Below are 21,167 nucleotides of genomic sequence, written 5' to 3'. Positions count from 1 at the left end.
CTATTAGAGCATTTAATTGAAGTTTCATTGCTTATTTATCTCTTTCTGTTTAAAGGACCATGTGTCTTAACTTTTTTTTTTTTTTTTCGTATTTAGTGCAATCTCTCAATACAGTTGTCAGATAGATTAAAAGGGAAGAAAATAAACTATTTAATTTCATATCTATGAAAGTGTAACTGTCACTGGTTTATAAGATCAGAATTAAGTGGGTTATTTTTTCCACTTTTTATAGTAGCTCTGTTATAAACTTTCCCCTTAGCCACTCAATTAGTAATGTTCCTTTGATTTGAGTAATTTGAGAGAGATCCTTGTATTGGTGGAACTGTTCTATATCTTGACTGTAGAGCCAGATTCACAGAACTACATGTGGCGAAATTACATAGGACTAAATACATACACAAATGAGTATAAGTAAAACTAGGGAAATCTATATATCTGAATAGGATCAATGTGTTGTGTCAACATCAATATTCTGGTTGACATTTTTTTTTTTTTGTCTTTTTGGTGCCGCACCCGAGACATATGGAGGCTCCCAAGCTAGGGTTCAAATTGGAGGTGTAGATGCCGGCATATGCCACAGCCACAGCTATGCCAGATCCAAGCTGCATCTGCAACCCATACCACAAACTCATGGCAACACCGGATCCTTGACCTGCTGAGCGATGTCAGGGATTGAACCCACAACCTCATGGTTCCTAGTTGGATTTGTTCCTCTGCACCACGATGGGAACTCCCTGGTTGATATTTAAATGCAGTGTTGCAGGGATACTATTTGTAAGAGGTTACCACTGGGAGGAACTGGGGAAAGAGTATGCTCGAACTCTCTATATCATTCTTACATCTGCATGTGAATCGACTATAATCTTAAAATAAAAACTGTTTTTAAATTACCAATTTCTTTGCGTTCCTATTGTGGCTCAGCGGAAATGAACCTGACTAGTATTCATGAGGATGCGGGTTCAATCCCTGGCCTTGTTCAGTGGGTTAAGGATCCGGCATTGCTGAGAGCTGTGGTATAGGTCTCAGTTGTGGCTCAGATCCCACATTGCTGAGGTTGTGGAGTAGCTGGCAGCTTCAGCTCCAATTCAACCCCTAGCCTGGGAACCTCCCTTTGTCGTGGGTACAGCCTTAAAAAGATGATAGATAGATAGATAGATAGATAGATAGATAGATAGATAACCAATCTCTTTATTAGGGGTTTCCTAATGCCTCGGGCTTAGTGCTACTGCCATTAGCAGGATTCATCACTGACACTATTAACCAAGCAAGATATATTTTGAATACACAATTTGGGGAAGGAAAAAAAAAAAAAAAAAGCACCAAACCCAAAGTGGTACAGAGGGAAAATGGTGACGAAATGGCCTTTGCCTAGAGGTTTGCTCTTGGAGCCTCTTTCTGCTTTCTCTTTTTCCACATGCGACTGAGTTGCATTGCTGTATGCCTTGTCGAAAGTGGGATATTCAAATCTGATTCTGCATTCATTCTCTGTGACATTGTAGGATGTTAGTGAAGTTTCTTTTTGCCTTTTGTCAATGAGTAAGGGATGTTTCCAAGTCAGATGTTAAAATTTTTGGAGAATGCTTGAAACCTGGGGTGGTGTTGATTCCATCGTTATAATAATAGCAGTAGTGTTCATGCTGCCAATATTGTTACTTGACCAAGGGCTTTCCACACTGGAACTGGGCAGTGTGTGGAGCCAGAACCTTTGGTCACCAAAGAAATTCTCTTGTGATTTTGTCTCTATTAGCATCTCAACACCCCGCTACACTGGGAATGGCCAGGAGAAATCCCAGGAGGATAAGTCAGGCTGATGAGACTGCTAGTCACTGGCTCTCCCACTGATGATAAAGGCACAGAATGCCCACTTCGTCTACTGTGAGTCACCAAGTGCAAATAGGGTGATAATGGGGTTAGTATCAAAAAAGAAGTCCTTTCTCAGATAGTCTCAGAAGCCTTTACAGAGGATGTAAAGACCACCACTGAGCCCTGGTTCTTTTCTAGAGAAAAAGGAAGTCTGTTTATGCACTTATATGTTTCTCTTAGGCCTCGCTGGTTCCTATCAAACAAAGATCCTTTCCTTTAAATGTGAGCTGATTGGATCATGGGCTGGATGCCACTTACAGTATTTGTGGGGACTCCAGAAAGATGCTCCCTTTTCCAGTGGAGGTCCATATAAGGCAATGGCATCCAGCCTTGAAGGATTGTGGTCAAGGGCAGATGCAGGGCTTACTGGACTGGACACTGACCATCATTAATCATGAATCAAGCCTTCATCTCCTGAGGGCACTGGCCTTTGCTATAAATAGATTACTTAACTGGAGCTATACTTATCCCCTGGGCAAGAGGAGCTTCTTATAGAGCTTAAGTTCTCTTCCTGACCACTAATTATTAAGCTTTGGAATAAGCAATTTATTTTTCATGACACAATTCCATAAAATTGAATACACATATTTTCTCATATATAAATATATATATATATATATATATATACACACATATTTTAATTCCATTTTTCCCTTCAGCACTACATTCCTGACTTTTCCCCCCTTCTTTCACATTAATTCAATGACATGTTCTATTGGCTTCTTTTCTTTTTCCTTCTGTATCATTCATTTATGTCTATTCCCAGTTATCCTCTGGCTTATGTATTTCTTCATCAAAACTTATTAAAAAAATCTTATGATACTTTCTCTCAGCTATATTTTCTTGCACGTATCCTCTCAATCTCTCTCTCTGCCTCTGTCTCTCTGTCTCTGTCTCTCTCTCTCTCACATAAACACACACTCATGTGAACTCACCAGATCCCAGTTCATTCTTGGTTCCCTGGCTTGACATTTAGTCTCCAGAGAAAATAGTCACTGATTTTCTTGTTATGGGTATCCACAGGCCTAACACAAAAGTGGGCTGGAGCTAGGTAGAATTGACTAGACTGTGGTAGAACTAATTGACAGAACATTGGGAGGAAGGCCATCTCCTGAGTATCTTTAGCCGAGGGCTAAGGATATGATGAGGCAGCAGGAGAGGGTGAAAGAACATGTCCAATGTCAGCAGCCTGAGCTAGTGATCAGGATACCGAAAGCCACAGTCAAGTGTAGAGGGGTGGAAGTGTTGCAGTTGGGAGGGTGTTGGAAGGAAGCTAAAGTAAGAAAAGCTAGAAACTTTTCATGAAGAACTAGTATCATGAAATAGGTACTTATGGGTTAGGCACTTGCTCTACATTTTCCAGTATCTCTGTTGAAATTTTACAACAAATATCTGAAGGAGATGATTGTTATCATGTAGATTTAAGAGACTGAGGTTCAGAGAGGTTAATAATGAACCATATTTGCACTATTTTCACAGAATAAGTAGAGGATTTAGGCCCACTTCTTCTTGAAGCAGCCACTTGAATATATTTGTTTTCATTGTGTATATTCTCTCTCCCATTCCTATTTTGGTATGAGCTGGAGAAGATGGGAGAAGAGCAGTACTGTGCATTGATCTGGAGAGATGATGCTTGGCTGCAGGGGAAGAGCTGATACACCTTCCTAAGAAGGGATCATTCAGTTTTGCTCTTCCTTCCAGATACATGCTTCCTCAAAAGAAAACACTATTTAAAAAGCAAAAACAAGCAAACAAAAAGCCTTGAGACAAAGCTTTTGTCCATGCTTCATCCCGACTTCTGGCTCTGGCAATGACCTTGAGCTTGGTCTGGGATGTTCAGAGTAACAGTGGAACTGGAATATGGAGGGCAGTTTTAGCAACTCTCTACCCTCCTGTGGCAATGGAAATACAAACTTGCATTGAGGCTATCCTTAGTAGGATTCCAACTGAATCAATAGAAAAGCTACCAGACAATTGTAATTTGTCCACATGATGTCAAGGAACTTACTCAAATTGTTATAGACACAACCTATCAAAGAAAGCCATTAGAGATTAGAATGATGCAGCCACAAGCCAATGAATGTAAGCAACAATGAAGCTGGACGAGGCAGTGAGAAGATTCTCTCCTAGAGCTTCTAGAAGGAGTAAAGCCCTGCTGACACTTTGATTGCAGCCCAGAGAAACTAATTTCAGATTTCTGGTTTCCAGAACTTTCAAAAATAAAGATCGGGATATTTCTCTGGAACATCCAAAAGCATACCTACATACATTTTATTGTTTAATGCCACAAAATTTTTGATAATTTGTTATATCAGCCACACAAAATTATGGATGATTAAAAAAGAAACAGAAACAACTCCATGATGAAGATGCTGCTGTGTATGTCTGTGTGTATGCATGTGTTTAACTCCCATTTTTGAGTGAAATTTCTGAGCCTGAGGTTCAAAATATCAAAAAATGATAGGACTGCATGTGACATGGTTATCCCAGACTTTGACCCAGATATAGTGGCTGAATAAAACTTTGGATTGTTTTCCTTAGGGAAAGAACTAAAATGTTTCTGTGTGGAAGAGTTGGTATTTGATGAACAAGAAGAGTAGACTCTGTGAGAAAATAGTTCACGTCAACTAAATGGTCCTTTTCTGCCAAGGCTCACAAATAGCCTACAAATGAATTTTAAGGCATGGAAGTGTGGCGCTCAAATTCTTTCCTTCCAGCTTGATAAAGATGAGCACTGTGACCATAGAAGCCATGTGTTAAAGAGAGAGAGAAGGAAAGAGCCAAGATCCCTGAATCATGACCTGGAAAAGAGCCTATCATCAATTGAAACTTCTTGTTTTGGATTTTTTTTTTTCTTTTTATGGCCACACCTGTGGCATATGGAAATTCCCTGGGCCAGGGGTCAAATCACATCTATAACCTACACCAAAGCTCACAGCAACACTGGATCCTTAATCCACTGATCGAGGCCAGGGATTGAACTCGTATCCTCACAGAGACAGCATTGGATCCTTAATGCACTGAGCCACAACATGAACTCCTTGTTTTGGATTTTAAGTGAGTGAAAAATAGACTTCTATCATGTTTGAGCCATTTCTTTAGCATGGATATATTTGTATGTTTTATGTAAGACATACATAGGGAGATTAAGTTCTCACGTTTAATGGGAGTCCTGGAAAGTAGAAGTCTACAGTAGGAATACCATCTACAGTACACCTAACCAGTTTCTCAGAGTTCTATTCTGTCAGAGGAGCAGTTCTGCCTCACTGGGGTATTATCACAGAAAACTGCTACTTGGAGATTTGGGGCATTCATCACTGCTCTTTATACCCTTGTGCCCTGTGGATACTGCTTGGCTTTGAACACACAGTAACAGAAAAACATGATCAAAAACTCCTCTAGGACACATAGCCCACTATCCTTTGGAGATCATAGCTCTTGAAAGCTTCAGCCAGTTCTCTTGACAGTTCTGTGTTCAGCTGTGTTCTCAGGCCACATGTGTTAGAAAGATACTCTCTCTCCCAAGCAAACCTTAGATTAAGAAAATAAATGCAAATTGGTTCTGCATTTTTGGGAGATGTTTTTCTCTTCTCATACTTCCCTAAAGCTGAGGCCTCCTGGAAAGGGAATCTGAATTCATTTCTACCTAGACTAGAGCTGTCTGGTAGAAATATAAAGTGAGCCACATATATGATCTAACATTTTGTAGAAGCAACATTTATAAACATGTGAAATTAATTTGAATAATATATGCTATTTAACCCAATACATCCAAAATATAATTTCTACATGTCTGTCTGTCTGTCTGTCTACCTACCTACCTTCCTACTTATCTCCAGGCATTTTTTTTTTGTCTTTTTGCCATTTTTAGGGCCACTTCCACGGCATATGGAGATTCCCAGGCTAGGGGTCGAATCGGAGCCGTAGCCACCGGCCTACGCCAGAGCCACAGCAACGAGGGTTCTGAGCCGCGACTGCAACCTACACCACAGCTCATGGCAATGCCGGATCCTTAACCCACTGAGCAAGGCCAGGGATTGAACCCACAACCTCATGGTTCCTAGTCAGATTCATTAACCTCTGCACCATGACGGGAACTCCTCTAGGCATTTTTGAAGTGAGTTCTGCAAAGAAGTTGAAAGGCTAGCAAAGTATGGTTGGACAATGTTTTGTGTCAGACTTTCTAGCTGTGCCCACCTAATTGCAGAGCAGATTAACACAACCTCTTTGAGTCTCTGTTTTCTCAACTCTAACATGAAGATAATGATATTATTCTCTCAGGATTTTGTGAGGAATGACATGGGATTGTACCTGTGTTGAGCCTAGTATAGTGCCTGGCACAGATCAGAAAGGATCTAATATGCCAAACTTAGGAATTTTAATTTTATCTTGCAGGAAACAGACAGCCAATGAAGACTGAAAGTCAAGAGCGATTTAATCAGATCTTACATTTATAAGGCAATTACTGGGAGAAAAACTATAAACATTTCGTTTTTCATATAGCCAAGCTTTGTCCCGGGGGGAAAAAAAAAAAAAAAGTGTTTGCTTCCAAATCTTTCAAATCTTTTCTTTGCATAAAAAAGGAAAGAATCTTGGTTAAGCTTCAGACTGAATTTTTCTATACACCCAGAGGTGTCTTTGAAGGAATAAGGTTCAATATCTTATTAGGCACTTCTACCTCTTGCATTTAAGAATATAAACTTGTCTTAGGATAATGCCCACAATAATACTATAGGCATTAATTAAAACAGAACTATATTACTGCTTCTGGCATTGATTTATCTCAAGTGGATTTCAGGATATCCTCCTGGACCTCTTTAATGAGACAAATGACTCTAGAGCAGATGGTTCTGGACCAAATGGTTCTAATGGCCTTGTCCTGTGGGCCCCATAGTCTCTCTGGAAACAGTGGAGATTAAATTTTAAGACAGTTGAAAAAATTGAAATTGGTAACTGAAATGTAACAATTGAATGGATCCATTTGCAGAATAATCATGCCAAGAAAATTAGTTGAAACTCTCATTTGTACTTTAGCAAAAATCGTAACAGATGAGTATGTCTTCTCACTGGCGAGAGTTTATTCTTTTTAAGTCCTTAATCTCAGAGAAATTAACCAGCTCCAGGGGCAAATGTCATAAAGTGCTGGAGGATTCTGAGTCTGGGCCTATTCTATACTGTTAGCTGCAGCAACAATGGACATTTCAAGCCTAAAGCCAAGGATATATACAATCTATCAACTGATTGACCCTAATAGGTACAAGGTGTATGTTGATCCAGGGAGAATAGAAAATGTGACAATATCACTATAAACTAGCTGAAGAGACAGCCTTCATACATTAATTTACAGACTAATGAAGAACCTATGGCATAATGATAAATAAGTACACTATGTAGAGCATGAGTAACTGGTGTGCTAAAACCAATGAGGTAAATTTAATGGGTTCTTAGGGAACATTATCCAAACCTGAAACATCTACCCATAGAAAGTCAATGAACCCCAGTCAAAGATGTATGAGGGCTAAGCCAGATCACCAAGGTTTTAACAATGCATTTTGAGATTAGGCATGTAAAAGAAATTTAAATGTATTAAACACTATTTAAACTTGAGCAGTTACTATTAAATAACTCCTTTAATGACAGTATCTTGAATACTTTCTGATGGGAGAAGATTTGAACTGTTTAACCTCTTGCATAGTAAACTTTTTCAGAATCTGAGAGTTGGCCAGACCTGAGAAGCCTCAATTTATAATAGTCAATGTTTTCCCTCCATTCTTCTCAGTCAAGGTGAGGGTAGAACATGAAAGTATACCTTCTCTGTATATGTTAAGCTTCAGAACTGCAAGATCTTCAGAAAATGAGAGAGCTCACTCTGTGCAGTTAATCCTTGAAAATTTGAGATTTTTTCAAGACTAGAAATGTTCATGTATTTAAAGAGATATTTTAGTGAAAATAATGATTTCACTCGCCAGTGTTATAAACAAAGGATGTTTCCTCATTGCCAGTAGAGGTTTATGAAAATCTTAATATACTTTCTAAAAATGAGATTTCTGATGGATTCATCATGCTGTCTTGACTCCCAAGACTATTCCCAGTGTGAACATCACACAAATTCATGCAAATCAATTCCAGGTCCATTTGTCTCAAACATGAGAGAAATAATTCTAGAACAAAAATAAGTTGTCTTTTTGAAAATGGAAATCAGTAACAAAAGCTATACATAATAATGCCTATATGGAGGTCCCGTCCTAGCTCAGTGGTAACCAACTGGACTAGTATCCATGAGGATGTGGGTTCTATCCCTGGCCTTAATCAGTGGGCTAAGGATCTGGTGTTGCCCTGATCTGTGGTGAAGGTCACAGACGAGAGTCAGATCCTGGTGTTGCTGTGGCTGTGGTGTAGGCTGGCAGGTATAGCTCCAATTTGACCCCTAGCCTGGGAACTTCCATATGCTGCAGGTATGCCCCCCCACCACATACACAAAAAATGCCTATGTGCAAAAATTAACCAATTAAAAACTCTAAACTTCTATGTATAAGATGCTGTCCTTGACACCAAAGAATGGACCACAAAATATTTGCGTTTTTTATGCCATCCTACCTGAAGGATAAAAATGAGGAAACAACCAGTGCTTCTCTGGTTCAAACCTCTAAATTCAAACATCTCTTAAATTCTTTCCAGACATTTCTGAAGTCCTTCAAGGTGACTGACAGGTGCATTGTGTACCGAGCATGTGGGCTACCAAATGATGTCTGTTCTTTTCCTCCTTTCCAGAGCCAAGACACAGAGCTGGGGTCTCCACTGGTGCCCAAGGCCTGCCCAGAGACTACTAGAACCCAATGTCACAGGAGGCACACCCAGATTCTTGTACTCATGTTACCTAAACCTGAAACCCTCAAAGTACTTAAAGAGATGTCAGCAAAAGAGCTATTTGTGGTTTTCACTTGCTTTTATTTAAGTCAACTTTACCATACAGCTCAGACTGGAGTTGCTGAGGATCTGGTACACTCACAGTGTTCAAAATCATCGCTGTTCTTGGCATGAACCAGGTATATCTTAGTTTCATTTTTTCTTAGGACAATTTCTTTCCCAAGGATCTCATTGGTCACTAATGCAAATAGACAGCTGAGGAGCCTGAGCTTTCAGTCTCCAGGCAGGCCTGATTGCTAAGGGCAGCACAGCTTTGGATCCAGCTTGACCCTTATTAATAATGATCTTGCCTGCCTTCCAAGGCCATATGGTCTAGATGTGATAGGCACATAGCCTGACTGATTATTTCAACTCTCTGTGCTAAGTGATACAGTAAAAGAACATCATAAGAGTCATTTAACTAAATGTAGAGAATCCCAATGGACTTCCTCAGAGACAGGAAGCCTTGTTTGATGCCTGAAGCATGAACACATTATACTTCATTCCATTTTCAGCAATGCCAAATTCTCCTTCCCAATCAAGATGAATTAGAGAAATGTAAGAAACGAAAATACAGCCCCAGAGTCTCAGGGGCTCCAGTTTCTGGAAATGGGTGGTAATAGCCATGTAAAGGCCTGGGAAAGATGGATAAAGTCATTTCAGGACAAACTCCTAGTAGCTGTTGTGCACACAATTACTTCAGACCTTTAGCTGAATAATTCATGCCTATCTTGAAGTTTAGAGCTCCTCTCTGGACCACTGGCACACTGCACTGAGAAGGATGTTCATGAGACATGTGGAGTTTGGTCAGCATGACCTTCATGGGTGAAGAGTAAGGGGGAACACCAGGAATGCCACATATTTTCTCCCCCTGCCTAATTTCTGGATAAATTTCAAGTCATATATTTTCTATGAGATCCATCAACCAAATTTTGTATCTAATATTTCCCTAAGACTTGCTTCAAGAGTTGATTCGACAGTTAGCAATGAAGGCAAAACCTAAGCAGTTTTATTTGGGAAACTTGGGAATCCTTTACATTTGTATAAACCCTAAAAGAAATATCTAATCTAAAGAAGACAGCTGCTAGTATTTTGATGGAGCTGATCTTTACTTCCAAGGTGAGCCAGTTAAAAACAATCTCAACTGTGACCCATGGAAATGTGGCTAATCTTATTTTTAATATAAAACTATGGATTGCTTTCATATTTTTCCATGAACAATTCTAAAGTGAATCCTCTCAAACATTTTGTCTTCTGGGAGGATTTAACTGAGTTTTGGTTCCATCCACGAAGGATTGAGGGGGAAGATTTGAGTGTGGAATAAAGGCTTGGTCTCAGACATTGACACATGGCATCATCTCTAAAACTCAATATGAAAACCTTGTGAAGGAGATTCTTCAGAAGCACCTAAGGAACAAAGCACCTCTGACCCCTTCATATATCTCCAAACTGAGCTTTACCCTAATTTCCATTAAGGTTTTGGTTCTTTTTGTTGTTGTTGTTTTGTCACCTTCTTAAAATCACATAAACATGGACACACACATATACACACTATCAGTCACACAGTGAATTCACTGGTGAAGCAGTGAGTAATGTCTGGTCTCTGAAAGACATTCAGTTAGCAACAGGCACAGGGAACCCAGCTCAGGAAAGAACATGCAGAGAAGTTGCTCTGTTAGCCTTCTCAGCCTACTGGGAATGTTTCCACTGTCCAGGAGGAGGTCCAGAGAAAGGAGAGGGTTCCCACAAGATGGCAGGCTCATTATTGTATGGCATGGTATTGTAATTTTTTTTGCAAGGTCATCACTCTCAGTGTTGCAAAAGTGTGGTTTGAAGTGAGCTGCCCATCTGTTACTTACCTCCTGTCATTCAACTGTCACTCAGCTCATGGAATGGAAAGAACGCTGGGGCACTGGGTCTAAATTGGCCAATGTGTAGGAAATATGGAATGGTCATAAATGGAAAGAATTCAGGTTCAAAACAAGTTTGTAGGAGGAAACCATAGAGGAATCTGTGTGAGGCAGCCTAGAAATGTTTACATAAAAAGCAGCAAAAGTCCAGGAGAAAGAAGCCAAAGGAGTCAAACTCATGGACGTCCTCAAATCCGAAGAGGAATTTCAGCAATTAAATATTTAGCAAGCATCTGGAAGCCAAGAGTGGGAAGTTTACCCCAGTTAGGAGACAGATGTGAAGGACTTCCAATCTGGAGAAAGAAAATTAAAATTGAAACAGATGGTGGGGTTGCCTTAAACTAGAGATTCTGAACATATTTCTAAAAGAAGCAAATCAAAATAAAGCATAACAACAGTTATGAAGTGTTTCTTAAACCAGGTAAGACCTGTGGTTTCACTGTTGCTTCCTTGATTTTACCCCTGAAATCAAAGTGATATAAGAAAGAAGAGGGCAGGGCACAACCATTAAAAGAATGATAGGACCATTGAGAAGAATGGGACACCCCTAAAACCCAAAGTGAGGCCCAAGATGGCAGCAGATTTGCCTTCCAGTGGACCTTGAGCCTCACTATAATGCATCAGCATGCTAACTAGCATGAGAAATGACTCATCCACAAGCACCAAGACTGTCCCAGGCTGACCATAAAAGGCCAAAAAGTGGGTGGTGCTCTAGTTCCTAGAAATCCCCGCCCCCTCTCCAAGACAGAATATTCCTCCAGCTCATTAGTGTCTGAAATGATCCAGCCCATAAAAAACAAACCACCTCATATACCCTGGGGCAACTCTCACTTTCTGTGATGACCCTATGCCTCTTGCCTTCAGAGATGGCCCACACTGTATATGGACTGTCTATTTCTAAACAACCTGCTTTTGCTTCACTCAGGTCCGCTCTTGAATTCTTTCCGACACAAAGACAAGGACCCTCATTTGGCAGCCTGGGACATGACCATCCTCTCACATCCCATTTTTCCTACTACAGAAAGGATAGGTCTTTGGCTTCCTTGATGTTTCTTCCCAAATCAGAAAGAAACAAAGATAAATATTAGAGAAATACATGGGAGAGAAAATGTGCTGTGGGGATGTTTTTAGAAACAGGGCAAAGGAACAGAAAACTCTCTCCAATAAATTTCTCTGAAGAAATGTCAGCTTAATATTTCCTAGCTATTTTCATAAACTGATGTCTTTTTAAAGTGCTGGCTTGGAATAATTAGTGTAATGGGTAACATTGGAATTGTCAAAACAAACTAAAGGGATAGGTATTTTGGTCCTCTTTCAAAGGAGGGAAGTAAAGTTAAACAACCTTGGTGGGATCACACAGTCATTAAAGAAGCAGCTGGGGAATGAACACTGGTCCATCTTACGTGGAAGGGCATGCAGTTAACCATGAGTGCAAACATTCACTCAAAGTCAATCAATGTCTCTTAGTTTAATTTGGACTGTCCTGAACTTGCTTTCTAAATGATTTGCTCACATTTTGGGAAATACAATGAAACATTTTTTTTTTCCTGAAATTGCAGAACAACCTTCCTATAGGAGATAACATTTTAAATCTTTGAGGCTAGAAATGATGTTCATTAATGAATGATGGGTGGGATGATATGCCAGCCAAGCAAATGCTACTCTCTTGCCTAATACCTTGTGATTCTCCATGACAGCATTTATAACCTTCAGTCCAAGGTCTGGCACAGAGTGAGCTGCAGAGAAGGTATACGATACACACTTTGTGTTCTGTTTACTTTTTTTTTTTTGGCTTTTTAGGGCTACCTCCAAGTCATGTGGAGGTTCCCAGGCTAGGGGTTGAATTAGAGCTACAGCTGCTGGCCTATGCCATGACCACAGCAACCCCAGATCTGAGCTGCATCTGCAACCGACACCACAACTCACAGCAATGCCTTTAACCCACTGAGCAAGGCCAAGGATCAAACCCACAACCTCCTGGTTCTTAGTTAGATTCATTTCCACTGCGCTGTAATGGGAATGCCCAGTTCTGTTTACTCTTGAATTGACATGGATATCTTCCATCAAATAATGGCTCAAGGGCCACCTGACTAGTCATGGCAGTCTTGCCCACGTCAAATCATTCTAGACTCTTTTCCATTTGGCCCTTTGCTAGCTCTAACTTATTTTACAAAGCTTAACTAAGGATTATATGAGATTCAAGGGATCAAAAATATGCTGGAAGATATAAATTTCTATGTAGATGTTAAGAATTATTATTATCATTGTATATATTATGACATCCTTGATAGTCATACTTAGGAATTTGTGCTTGTATTTAATACACATTGAGGTATACCAAGGGCCAAACAACTAACATTTGTTTTAATCTCCCAACAACTTTCATAGGTAGTTAGTTTGGCCCTGCTTTTACCAATGAAGAATCTGAGGAGGAGGGAAGTTGTATACATTCACCCAATACTCAGAGAGAGGAACTAGGTCACCTAGGATTCAAATTCCTAACGTGGAAGCTCATATCCTAAACCACTTGTTTTCTTTTAAATGTCTATGTATTAGCTTCCTGTTGTGGCTTTCAACAAATTATAGAAACTTAGTGGCTTAAAACAACACACTTTGATTATCTTATAGTTCTGGAGGTCAGAAGTCAGAAATGAGTCTTATGGAACTAAAATCAAGGTGTTGGCAGATTGTGTTCCTTCTGGAGGCTCTAGGGGAGAATTTGCTTCTTTCCTTTTCCATTTTCCAGAGGTCACTCACATCATGTGCTCATGGCCACATAACCCAAACCTCTGCTTGGGTTGTCACATCCCTTTCCTATTTCTGACCCTCCTCCCTTCCCCTTATAGAGACTCTTGTGATTTCTTTGGGCCCACCTAAATAATCCAAGATAAGCTTTCCATTTCAAGACACCTGAGTTATTCACAGCTGCAAAATCCCTTTTGATATGTAAGATAAACATATTTAGAGATTCTGGGAATTGTCTTGTGAACATCTTTGGGGGACCACTATTCTGTTCATCACACACTAAAATATGCTTTATGTGGGTTCTGGGGGGCAGCAGAGAGTCATTCTGTCTTACAGGTGTGGCTTTGTGTTTGTTTCAGTTTCCTTCACTACTATAAAGTAACTTCTTTGAGGAAACAGATTCTGTCATCTCAGCTGATTTTATTTGATGGGGGCAGCTCTCCATGCATGCTTCCATGCACAGGGCATGGATTCAGGAGATCTTGTTCCTACCTCCTTTATCCCTAACTCTGCTCCATGGGAAAAGAAACTCTCCCTAACCAATACTAGAGGAAGGCTTTAATTTCAATATCAGAGATAAAACTACAAGGGGTAAATCATCCTGAAGATATAACAATTAACTTAAAGTTATACAAACCAGCAAAAATGTCAGATAGTCCCTAGTACTGATGGCAGAAGGAAAGAGCTCTGGATTACTGAAGGGGCAAAGAGGAGTAGGGAACAGAGAAGATAAAGAGAACTCACCGGGAGTCAGGAATACACAATGAGAATTTTCTTCCTTTACAGTTTGGCCAAGGTCCAGGCCCTTTATCAATAAAGCTCTGATAATCATTAGCCGTGTTCAGTTCTCCTTCTTTCTGGCATGTGGTATAGTCAGGTATGGCAAAGTAACTTGTTTTGGCCAATGAAATCTACCGGTACCAGGACAGGCAGAGGCACAAAATGAGTGGAAGGGACACATTTCACATCCAGGTAGAAGCTTTGAATAGCCCATGTGTGAATTTCCATGATGCTGGCCACTGCCATGACTGGTAACAACCCATAGTGTAGAGCCACCAGGAGCCCATGCCCCTGGGCTCTAGCAGGTAGAAAAGAGCTTCCAGTTGACTCATGGTGATCACAGAGCATTAACTAAGAAATAAGTCTTGGTGGGTAATAACCAGAGACTTAGGGTTTTGTTATATTGCAGCTAACCTGGTCTCTCCTGACTAATACAAAAATTCAGCTCTTTTCTGGATACAGTCACTGTTGGAATGGAGCAATAGGAAACCAGATGGGTGGCTGGATCTCATTAAGAGCAATAAGTTTTTCCCAAGCCTCCCCTAGGAATACTGCATTAAATGAAAATGAAGACTCTTCAGGAAACCTGTAGGCATAATTCAAACAAGGACAAACAAGTGCTCTGCAAATTATAAATCACTTTGCAAATGCTAGTTAGTTGTAATAATACTTATGTCTCATCTGCAATTGTAGCCATGACTAAATGTTTTTTCTGTTTTCTAAGTCCATAATATTTACTCAGCTCCCACTAAAGGAATGTACTTATTTACAATGTATGTGGCCAATTCAAAGAGATCAGAGAGAACTTTCCTAATTTATGTGTCAAAACAAATGGATATGAGGAAGACCAATGCCACTTGGTAGAATACATACAATTTAAAATGAGTGCTTCTCTGTTATTCTTTTTATTGTTCATAACCTCCAGAAATATATGAGAGACATGTTCTAATCCCTCCAACCATGAACACAGAAAGTGGAGAATGACGTGAGGTTAGTGGTTTGATTACAAATGCACAGACTGGCCACTGGGCAACTCTCATTACCTCTTCCCTTTGCTCCTCTTGGCACCAGGACAAGCAGAGACACACAAACCCTGTAATTGTTTTGTTTTTGCCAACGCTTTTATAAGGAATAAACTTGAGGCTTAGCAACATACTGTTATGTTGGAATGTGACATTATTAAAGCTTCCTAATCCCCATGCCTACAAGATTAAAAAATTAAGAGCATATTTTCTAAGTGGCAATATAACTGTATTAAAGCTTACTAATAAATATTGAATTTTAAATCCCTAAAATTAAAGACAAGAAATGATGATATAAACTCTTCTTACCACTTAGAGGAGAAAGACTTGCTCAGCGAAGCTAGCCTTGGTTAGAAAGAACAGTCATGTTGGACAGACTCTCTGGTTCGCACCTATGGTTTCTGGCAAAAAAAAAGAAAAGAAAAAAGTCTGGACTTATTCTCTGAAGGCAGAAGTTGGAACTTGGTTTTTAGTTTCTGGTCAGTTCTGTTGCTACCAAACAAGGACAAACCAAGATTTCCTCCTGTAGATTGCCCTTGGGACGCATCCTTCTGTTTATCCTATTTAGTAAGTCTCCTCTGAGTTTTCAGAGCTTCATGACCTCTGTGAGCTGTTTCTCAAACAAGAACCCCTTCCTAGAGGGCATAAAGCAGAAGCTCTACCCAAGGCACAGCCTTAACACCCACTGCTCAGAGTCCAGCCTTGTCAAGCCTACAATGGTATCCCTCCCAAGTCTCACCTCAAGCCATTACCACTTGCTCATCCTCACTCATCCTCTAGGAGAAAAGTTCCCTCTCTAATTCCCAACCATTCCCTTCTGAACAAAGTCAGCTTCTACCAGCACCACCACCCTCTTCCTTTCCCAATCCAAGTCACTCTTCCTTCACTATTTTTTTCTGCTTCTTTCTTGAGATGCTTTTATTCTACATTCATATTTATTTACCCCATTCTATCACTTGCCCTTTGGGTCACACACCGAGTAAATGTCTGCATGAACTAAGCAGCTGCATTTCTATAAGTAACTCCAACCAAAAAGTTCTACCTAGAATGGGTAAGATTAGGAAAAACATTATGCAGATATACCACACCCTTTCTCTGAGATGGACTAATGATTCTAAGGAATATCTGACTGACTTATACCCTCCTTCCTTCCTAAAAGGATGCAGGGCAGCATCTTTGGAAGTAAAACTCATCCCTTCCTTGATATCTAGGGTAGCACATGTCGCTGATGAAGTAGTAGTTTCTTTATTAGTGAGGCATCCTTCCATTCTTATATTGAGACATAGCAAAGAATTAGTATTTAACTTCAAAATGCTCCTGAAACCTTGTGTAAGTAAACATGTCCTAAAAAAAATGATCTGTATCTCAATATATATCCAATTTTGAGAATCATCACATGTAAACTCTAAGCGAAACAAGAAAAGGACGATTCTGGAGAGACTCGGATGGGAGAGAAAGACAGGGTAACCTCTGCAGAAAGTGCATCTTATCCAGGGTTGTCTGTGGTCCTGGGTTATCACAATTGTCCGACTTCTGGGTGTTTACCTGCCATGGTAGCTTGGGAAAGCTTGTTGAGATGTCCACTCTTCCATATTGGATAAAATAATGGCCCTTGACTGGACTATTCGAGTTCAGTGAAGCCAGCAACTCAGCTGTGTGGCCTTCAGCTGTTGAATACGTAGAAAGCAATAAACGTGCTTGAGGGTAAAGATCGCTGGGATGGGTTTTCCTTGCTCCTTTGGGAGAAATAAATCAGTATGTTCAACAAAACCGCAACTGACTTTCTCTCAGGTTTAGAACCTCATTTCCAGAGCTCACTCAATCATCCCTTAGGTTGTTCAAGGTCATTTTGCCACCATGAATTTCTCCTAAACTCTTCGGTAGATACAATAGCCTCAGGAAAAGCATTGTAAGACCCTTGCAGCCGTAGGAGGAATTTGGGAGTTTTTACTGTTGCCTCTTTTTTTTTTTTCTCACATGTGATCACTGACTAGAGGTGAAGTAAGTCCTTCTCAGGGTGAGGCAAGAGGCATGCCTAAGGACATGTTTCCCTTCAATTCTGTCTTTCATTTACTTTGTATAGTCCTGCAGCCAACGCAGAGGAGTCTGGGGACCTTGAGACTGAAGCACAAGATCTTGACATGCTACAAATAAAGGCGCATGCAGTGACTAATCTCAGCTCAGCACAGCTGAGGAGGCAGGGGTCAGGCCTGGAAGTCATTAAATGAAAAACTCGAACCAAAAACTAAGACAAAAATATTGGCAGCTGGTAGAACCCCCAAACCTCAGCAATTCATTCCTTCGGTCCTCCCTGCCTTTCCAGATCTTTAGCTCTCTGCATTCAAAATTTTAAAAGGCAATAGTCTGCATCTATTAACCCCAAGCTCCCTGAGATCATGTGGGATCCTGGTGCTTGCAAAGTGTTAATTCACCTTGATTCACCTTTTCTTTTTAGTACCAGCTGATTCCTCATAAGTCCTAGTGATGCATCAGTCTAGCCCACGTGGGTCACCGTGCAAGTAATGAGACCCACTGATGTCCCTCAAAAATCTCACTAAAGGGCTGCTGGTTACAACATAGAAACATCAAAGAGCCATTTATCAGCTCTCTGTGCAAATAAGTCACCATCCAGAGAGAGGCTATTTTAATAAGAACCAATAAGGGAGGTTGGTTAAGCTGTCTCCAAAAAGTCAGCGAAAGTTGACCAAGGATAAAGGGAGGTTTCCATATGAGGGCAGGGAGGCAAAAAGGGAAATTCCCTAAACAAGAAAAAAAATTGGGACAAGGCTGCTCAAGTTGAGAGACAGTCCTAAAAAGACTGGCCAGCATGAGCTGACACTGGAGCAGAGATTTAAAAAAAAAAAAAAAAAAAAAAAAAAAGGCAACTCTCTTTCCCAGAGGTCAGCTAGTGGCTGTGGCCCAGTATTGGGGTTATTAGGCCATAGCTGCAGCCTCTCTTGCTACCCGATAGGCCAACAGCTGCTAAGTCCAACTGAAGAAGATAAATTATGTGATCGGTCTCTCCGGGGATTTCATGACCAGGAGAGATTTGTATAGAGATCTCAGAGAAGGGCCACTCTCAAATTAGACAGTGGAGTAATATTCACTCTCTCATAATTTTATGCATGCTCTCCTAGGTAGAATTCACCTGATTTTCAGCAAAGAAAGGAGAGAGGTGACCTTGAAAGTACTCAAAGACATGCTGTAGTTAAATAAGAGCTAAAGGTTTTGACCTAAACACTAGGATAATCCCATTCTGACACATCTAATGATATCTATCATAGTTGGCAGAATATAATTGTTTCTTCTCAGTGAAATCATTTTGTTCTTCTCCCAATGTATAGAAAAGTAGGATGTTTAACAGGCTGAACTATAAAATATAGTCCCGCAGCTATGCACCAAAAATAAGTCATCAAAATTCAAATGGAAACATACTTCCCGCGGTTGTTGATTATAGTGAATAAAGATGTAATGAGGAGTTCCCTTGTAGCACATCAGGTTAAGAATCCAACATTGTTGTTATAGTGGCTTGGGTGGCTGCTGTGGCACAGGTTTGACACCTGGCTCATGAAATTCCACATGCTTGAGCATGACCAAAACAAACAAACAAACAAACAAAACAAAACAAACAAAAATATATATAGAGAGATGTAATGACCTGTGGCTGATAATATCTGACACTGAAAAATGACCCAACCAATACATAGCATCAGTAGGGTACTGGCTAGTACCACCTTGCAGAAAGTGATTATGTGTCTCTTCCCAATTACACTTTCAGGCACCCTAACTGGAAGCTTAAAATTGGCAGTGCTCAGAGTTTTTAGACCAAGAGATTGGCAAAATCCATAAATCACAACTTTCTCTGCCCTATACCCCCACATCTCAGCCAGTTGTTAAACATTTATCAACATATCATGGCACATACTTCTATTTTAACCATGTCTGAGCCTAATTTTTAAGAAAACCATCCCATTCATCTTTATGTCATTATACCAAGTCATAGGTTTATCAAGAAGATAGGTACTAGCAACGAACTTTCATTTCAGAGAGAGGCATGAAGACAGGCAGACTTCTCTTGTGAATAACCCCAAGCATATCTCTCAGTTTACTGACACCAGTTGGCTGGTACTCTAGATTCACCAGCCAGTAAGAGAGAAGCTATGTCCAAACTCAACTTCTCTATCCAAGGGTCCTGCGATCTTTAGATGGTGAGCAGCTGATATTTCCCAGAACTCCATTTTAAACAGCTGGCACCTAAGCTCAGGTTGCCAGAGACTTGAACCCAAACACCATTCAAGGCTGCTCTCAGGCTTCACATATTAAAAAAGAGAGAGCATCAGCAAGAACAAGGTTCTTTTTCTGAAGCCCAGAACCTCAGCATGTCCAGCTGTGCTCCAGCCCATGCATCTCATTTCTGTAGTAAGGCAAGAGGACAGGGACATGAGCATGCATTGGACCTTCCTCTAGCCTTTGTCAAATAATGGTATTCACACTGTCTTTGCATAAGAAACAGACACAAGGATCCTGCAAAACCATCATTCATCTAAAGTGCTCACTGTGGATGGCATCCACCTTCCTAGTTACATAAACACCTGTTTGCAAAGAAACCACCTATAAACATAGCTTTCTTTTATATTCTATCTGCCACCCCTTTTACTCTCCAACATAGCAGTACCTACAACATTGTTAACCAAAGTGTTTTCTAATGAGAGAAAAAGTGAACATTCTTATATGATAGTTTTCAACAAACAAAAGGAACAGTTTTAGTACAGGGCCCTTGGATTAAAAAAAAAAAAAAAAAAGGAAATGGATTCTAGTATTTGCCTGCAACACATTATAAGTTGGCAGAGGACAGACATTTTCTGTTCATGCAAAATAAGCATGGTGAAGAATCTTTGTAAGTGAAGACCAAAGTAATCTAGGCATTTGGTGTTACCAGCACATCCTTCATTTTTCTGCAAACAATACAACCGCCCTCTCCCCAACACACACACTATAAATTCACATAAAAAATCAAAAGATTAGAAAGGATGCAGATTGGAATTATGTTTGTAGATAAAAGCTTATATTCAAAAAGAGAGATCAAAAGAAAAACACAAAATAAATTAATATGCTCCTGGAGTTCAGCCATGAAATGTGACTGAGATTAGGAGAGGGTGAAGCTGTGGTCAAGTGCTTGATGCAAAACCCTGCTTGCTGTAACCAGATGTGCATCATAACATCTCCACGGCAATCAGCGGGCAGATGACCAATGGTATTTTCAAGTCCACATTTAGAGGGTGAGAATTTCAATGGTGTATTGATCCCAAGTCTTTGGGGACAAATAAGGAATTTTAGCTAACATGAAACTCTTGAGGACTCTGAACAATGCAGCCTGACATTTTGTTAGGCTGATCTCAAAAGGCTCCTTTATTTCTCTGTAGCAGATGGTTTCCTGGTCTTTACTTCATTGTGCAACTACCTTCATTACACTCAGGAAGTGAGAAATACAACCCTAAACCTAAAAGCTAGCTTGCTACATCCAATATGCAACATGGACCGTCTCTTCTTCCACCGATTTCGTGTCATAGTAATTAATATTATTTCTCTTCATTCATAAGTACTCAGGGGTGAGATGTTTGTGCCATTTGACAACCTTTTCAACTTTATTTTATTATTTATGAGGCAGTAACTGCAACTAGGAATATTATTAGCATTAATAGATAACACCAACTAAAAGCAGCTAATGGGCAAGAAAAAATGTTTCAAGAAATCCGAAGACAAAACCTCTAAACTCTAGCATGTAGTGTGTAGTTCCTGAGTGTCTTCTGAGACATAGCAAGATAAATAATGTGAGTGATTGTAAGGAACATGGGAGTTGATGTTTTAAGGTGGAATGCATGAAGATCTGTGAGCCGGGATGGGACTAATTTTAATACTAAAAGGGCTGAAGCCACAATAT

The 21,167-nt window shown here is 40.1% G+C and overlaps 2 protein-coding genes across 4 annotated transcripts in view; one reads left to right on the top strand and one right to left on the bottom strand.

The window, feature by feature from the left end:
* Nucleotides 1-11,065, top strand: part of LOC110261468 (uncharacterized) — a 321,036-nt gene extending 309,971 nt beyond the window's left edge. For 2 of the 3 annotated variants that reach the window (XR_014814453.1, XR_014814452.1), the window contains one exon: nucleotides 8,635-11,065. Coding sequence is in view for 1 of the 3 variants with exons in the window: in XM_084974887.1 (XP_084831013.1) it covers nucleotides 1,748-1,811 (64 nt within the window). In the remaining 2 variants the exon portion in view is untranslated. Of the gene's footprint in view, nucleotides 1-1,747; nucleotides 1,904-8,634 lie in introns of those variants that run through there. The other variant, XM_084974887.1, reaches the window with a different exon arrangement.
* Nucleotides 1-21,167, bottom strand: part of RASGRP1 (RAS guanyl releasing protein 1) — a 977,163-nt gene that overhangs the window by 587,887 nt on the left and 368,109 nt on the right. Inside the window, exons 5-6 of the mRNA XM_084973917.1 lie at nucleotides 16,772-16,893; nucleotides 15,536-15,627 (exon numbers count right to left, since the gene is read on the bottom strand). The gene's annotated coding sequence lies outside the window, so the exon portion shown is untranslated. The remainder of the gene's footprint in view (nucleotides 1-15,535; nucleotides 15,628-16,771; nucleotides 16,894-21,167) is intronic.

The sequence above is a fragment of the Sus scrofa genome, chromosome 1 (assembly GCF_054392235.1).
Source record: "Sus scrofa isolate SSC_HxYL_T2T_F1_AM1 chromosome 1, Sscrofa_HxYL_maternal_Yorkshire_Landrace_v2.0, whole genome shotgun sequence".
Taxonomy (NCBI): Eukaryota; Metazoa; Chordata; class Mammalia; order Artiodactyla; family Suidae; genus Sus; species Sus scrofa.
The sequence above is the reverse complement of the archived record's forward strand: the minus strand, read 5'-3'. Positions and strand labels throughout refer to the sequence as shown.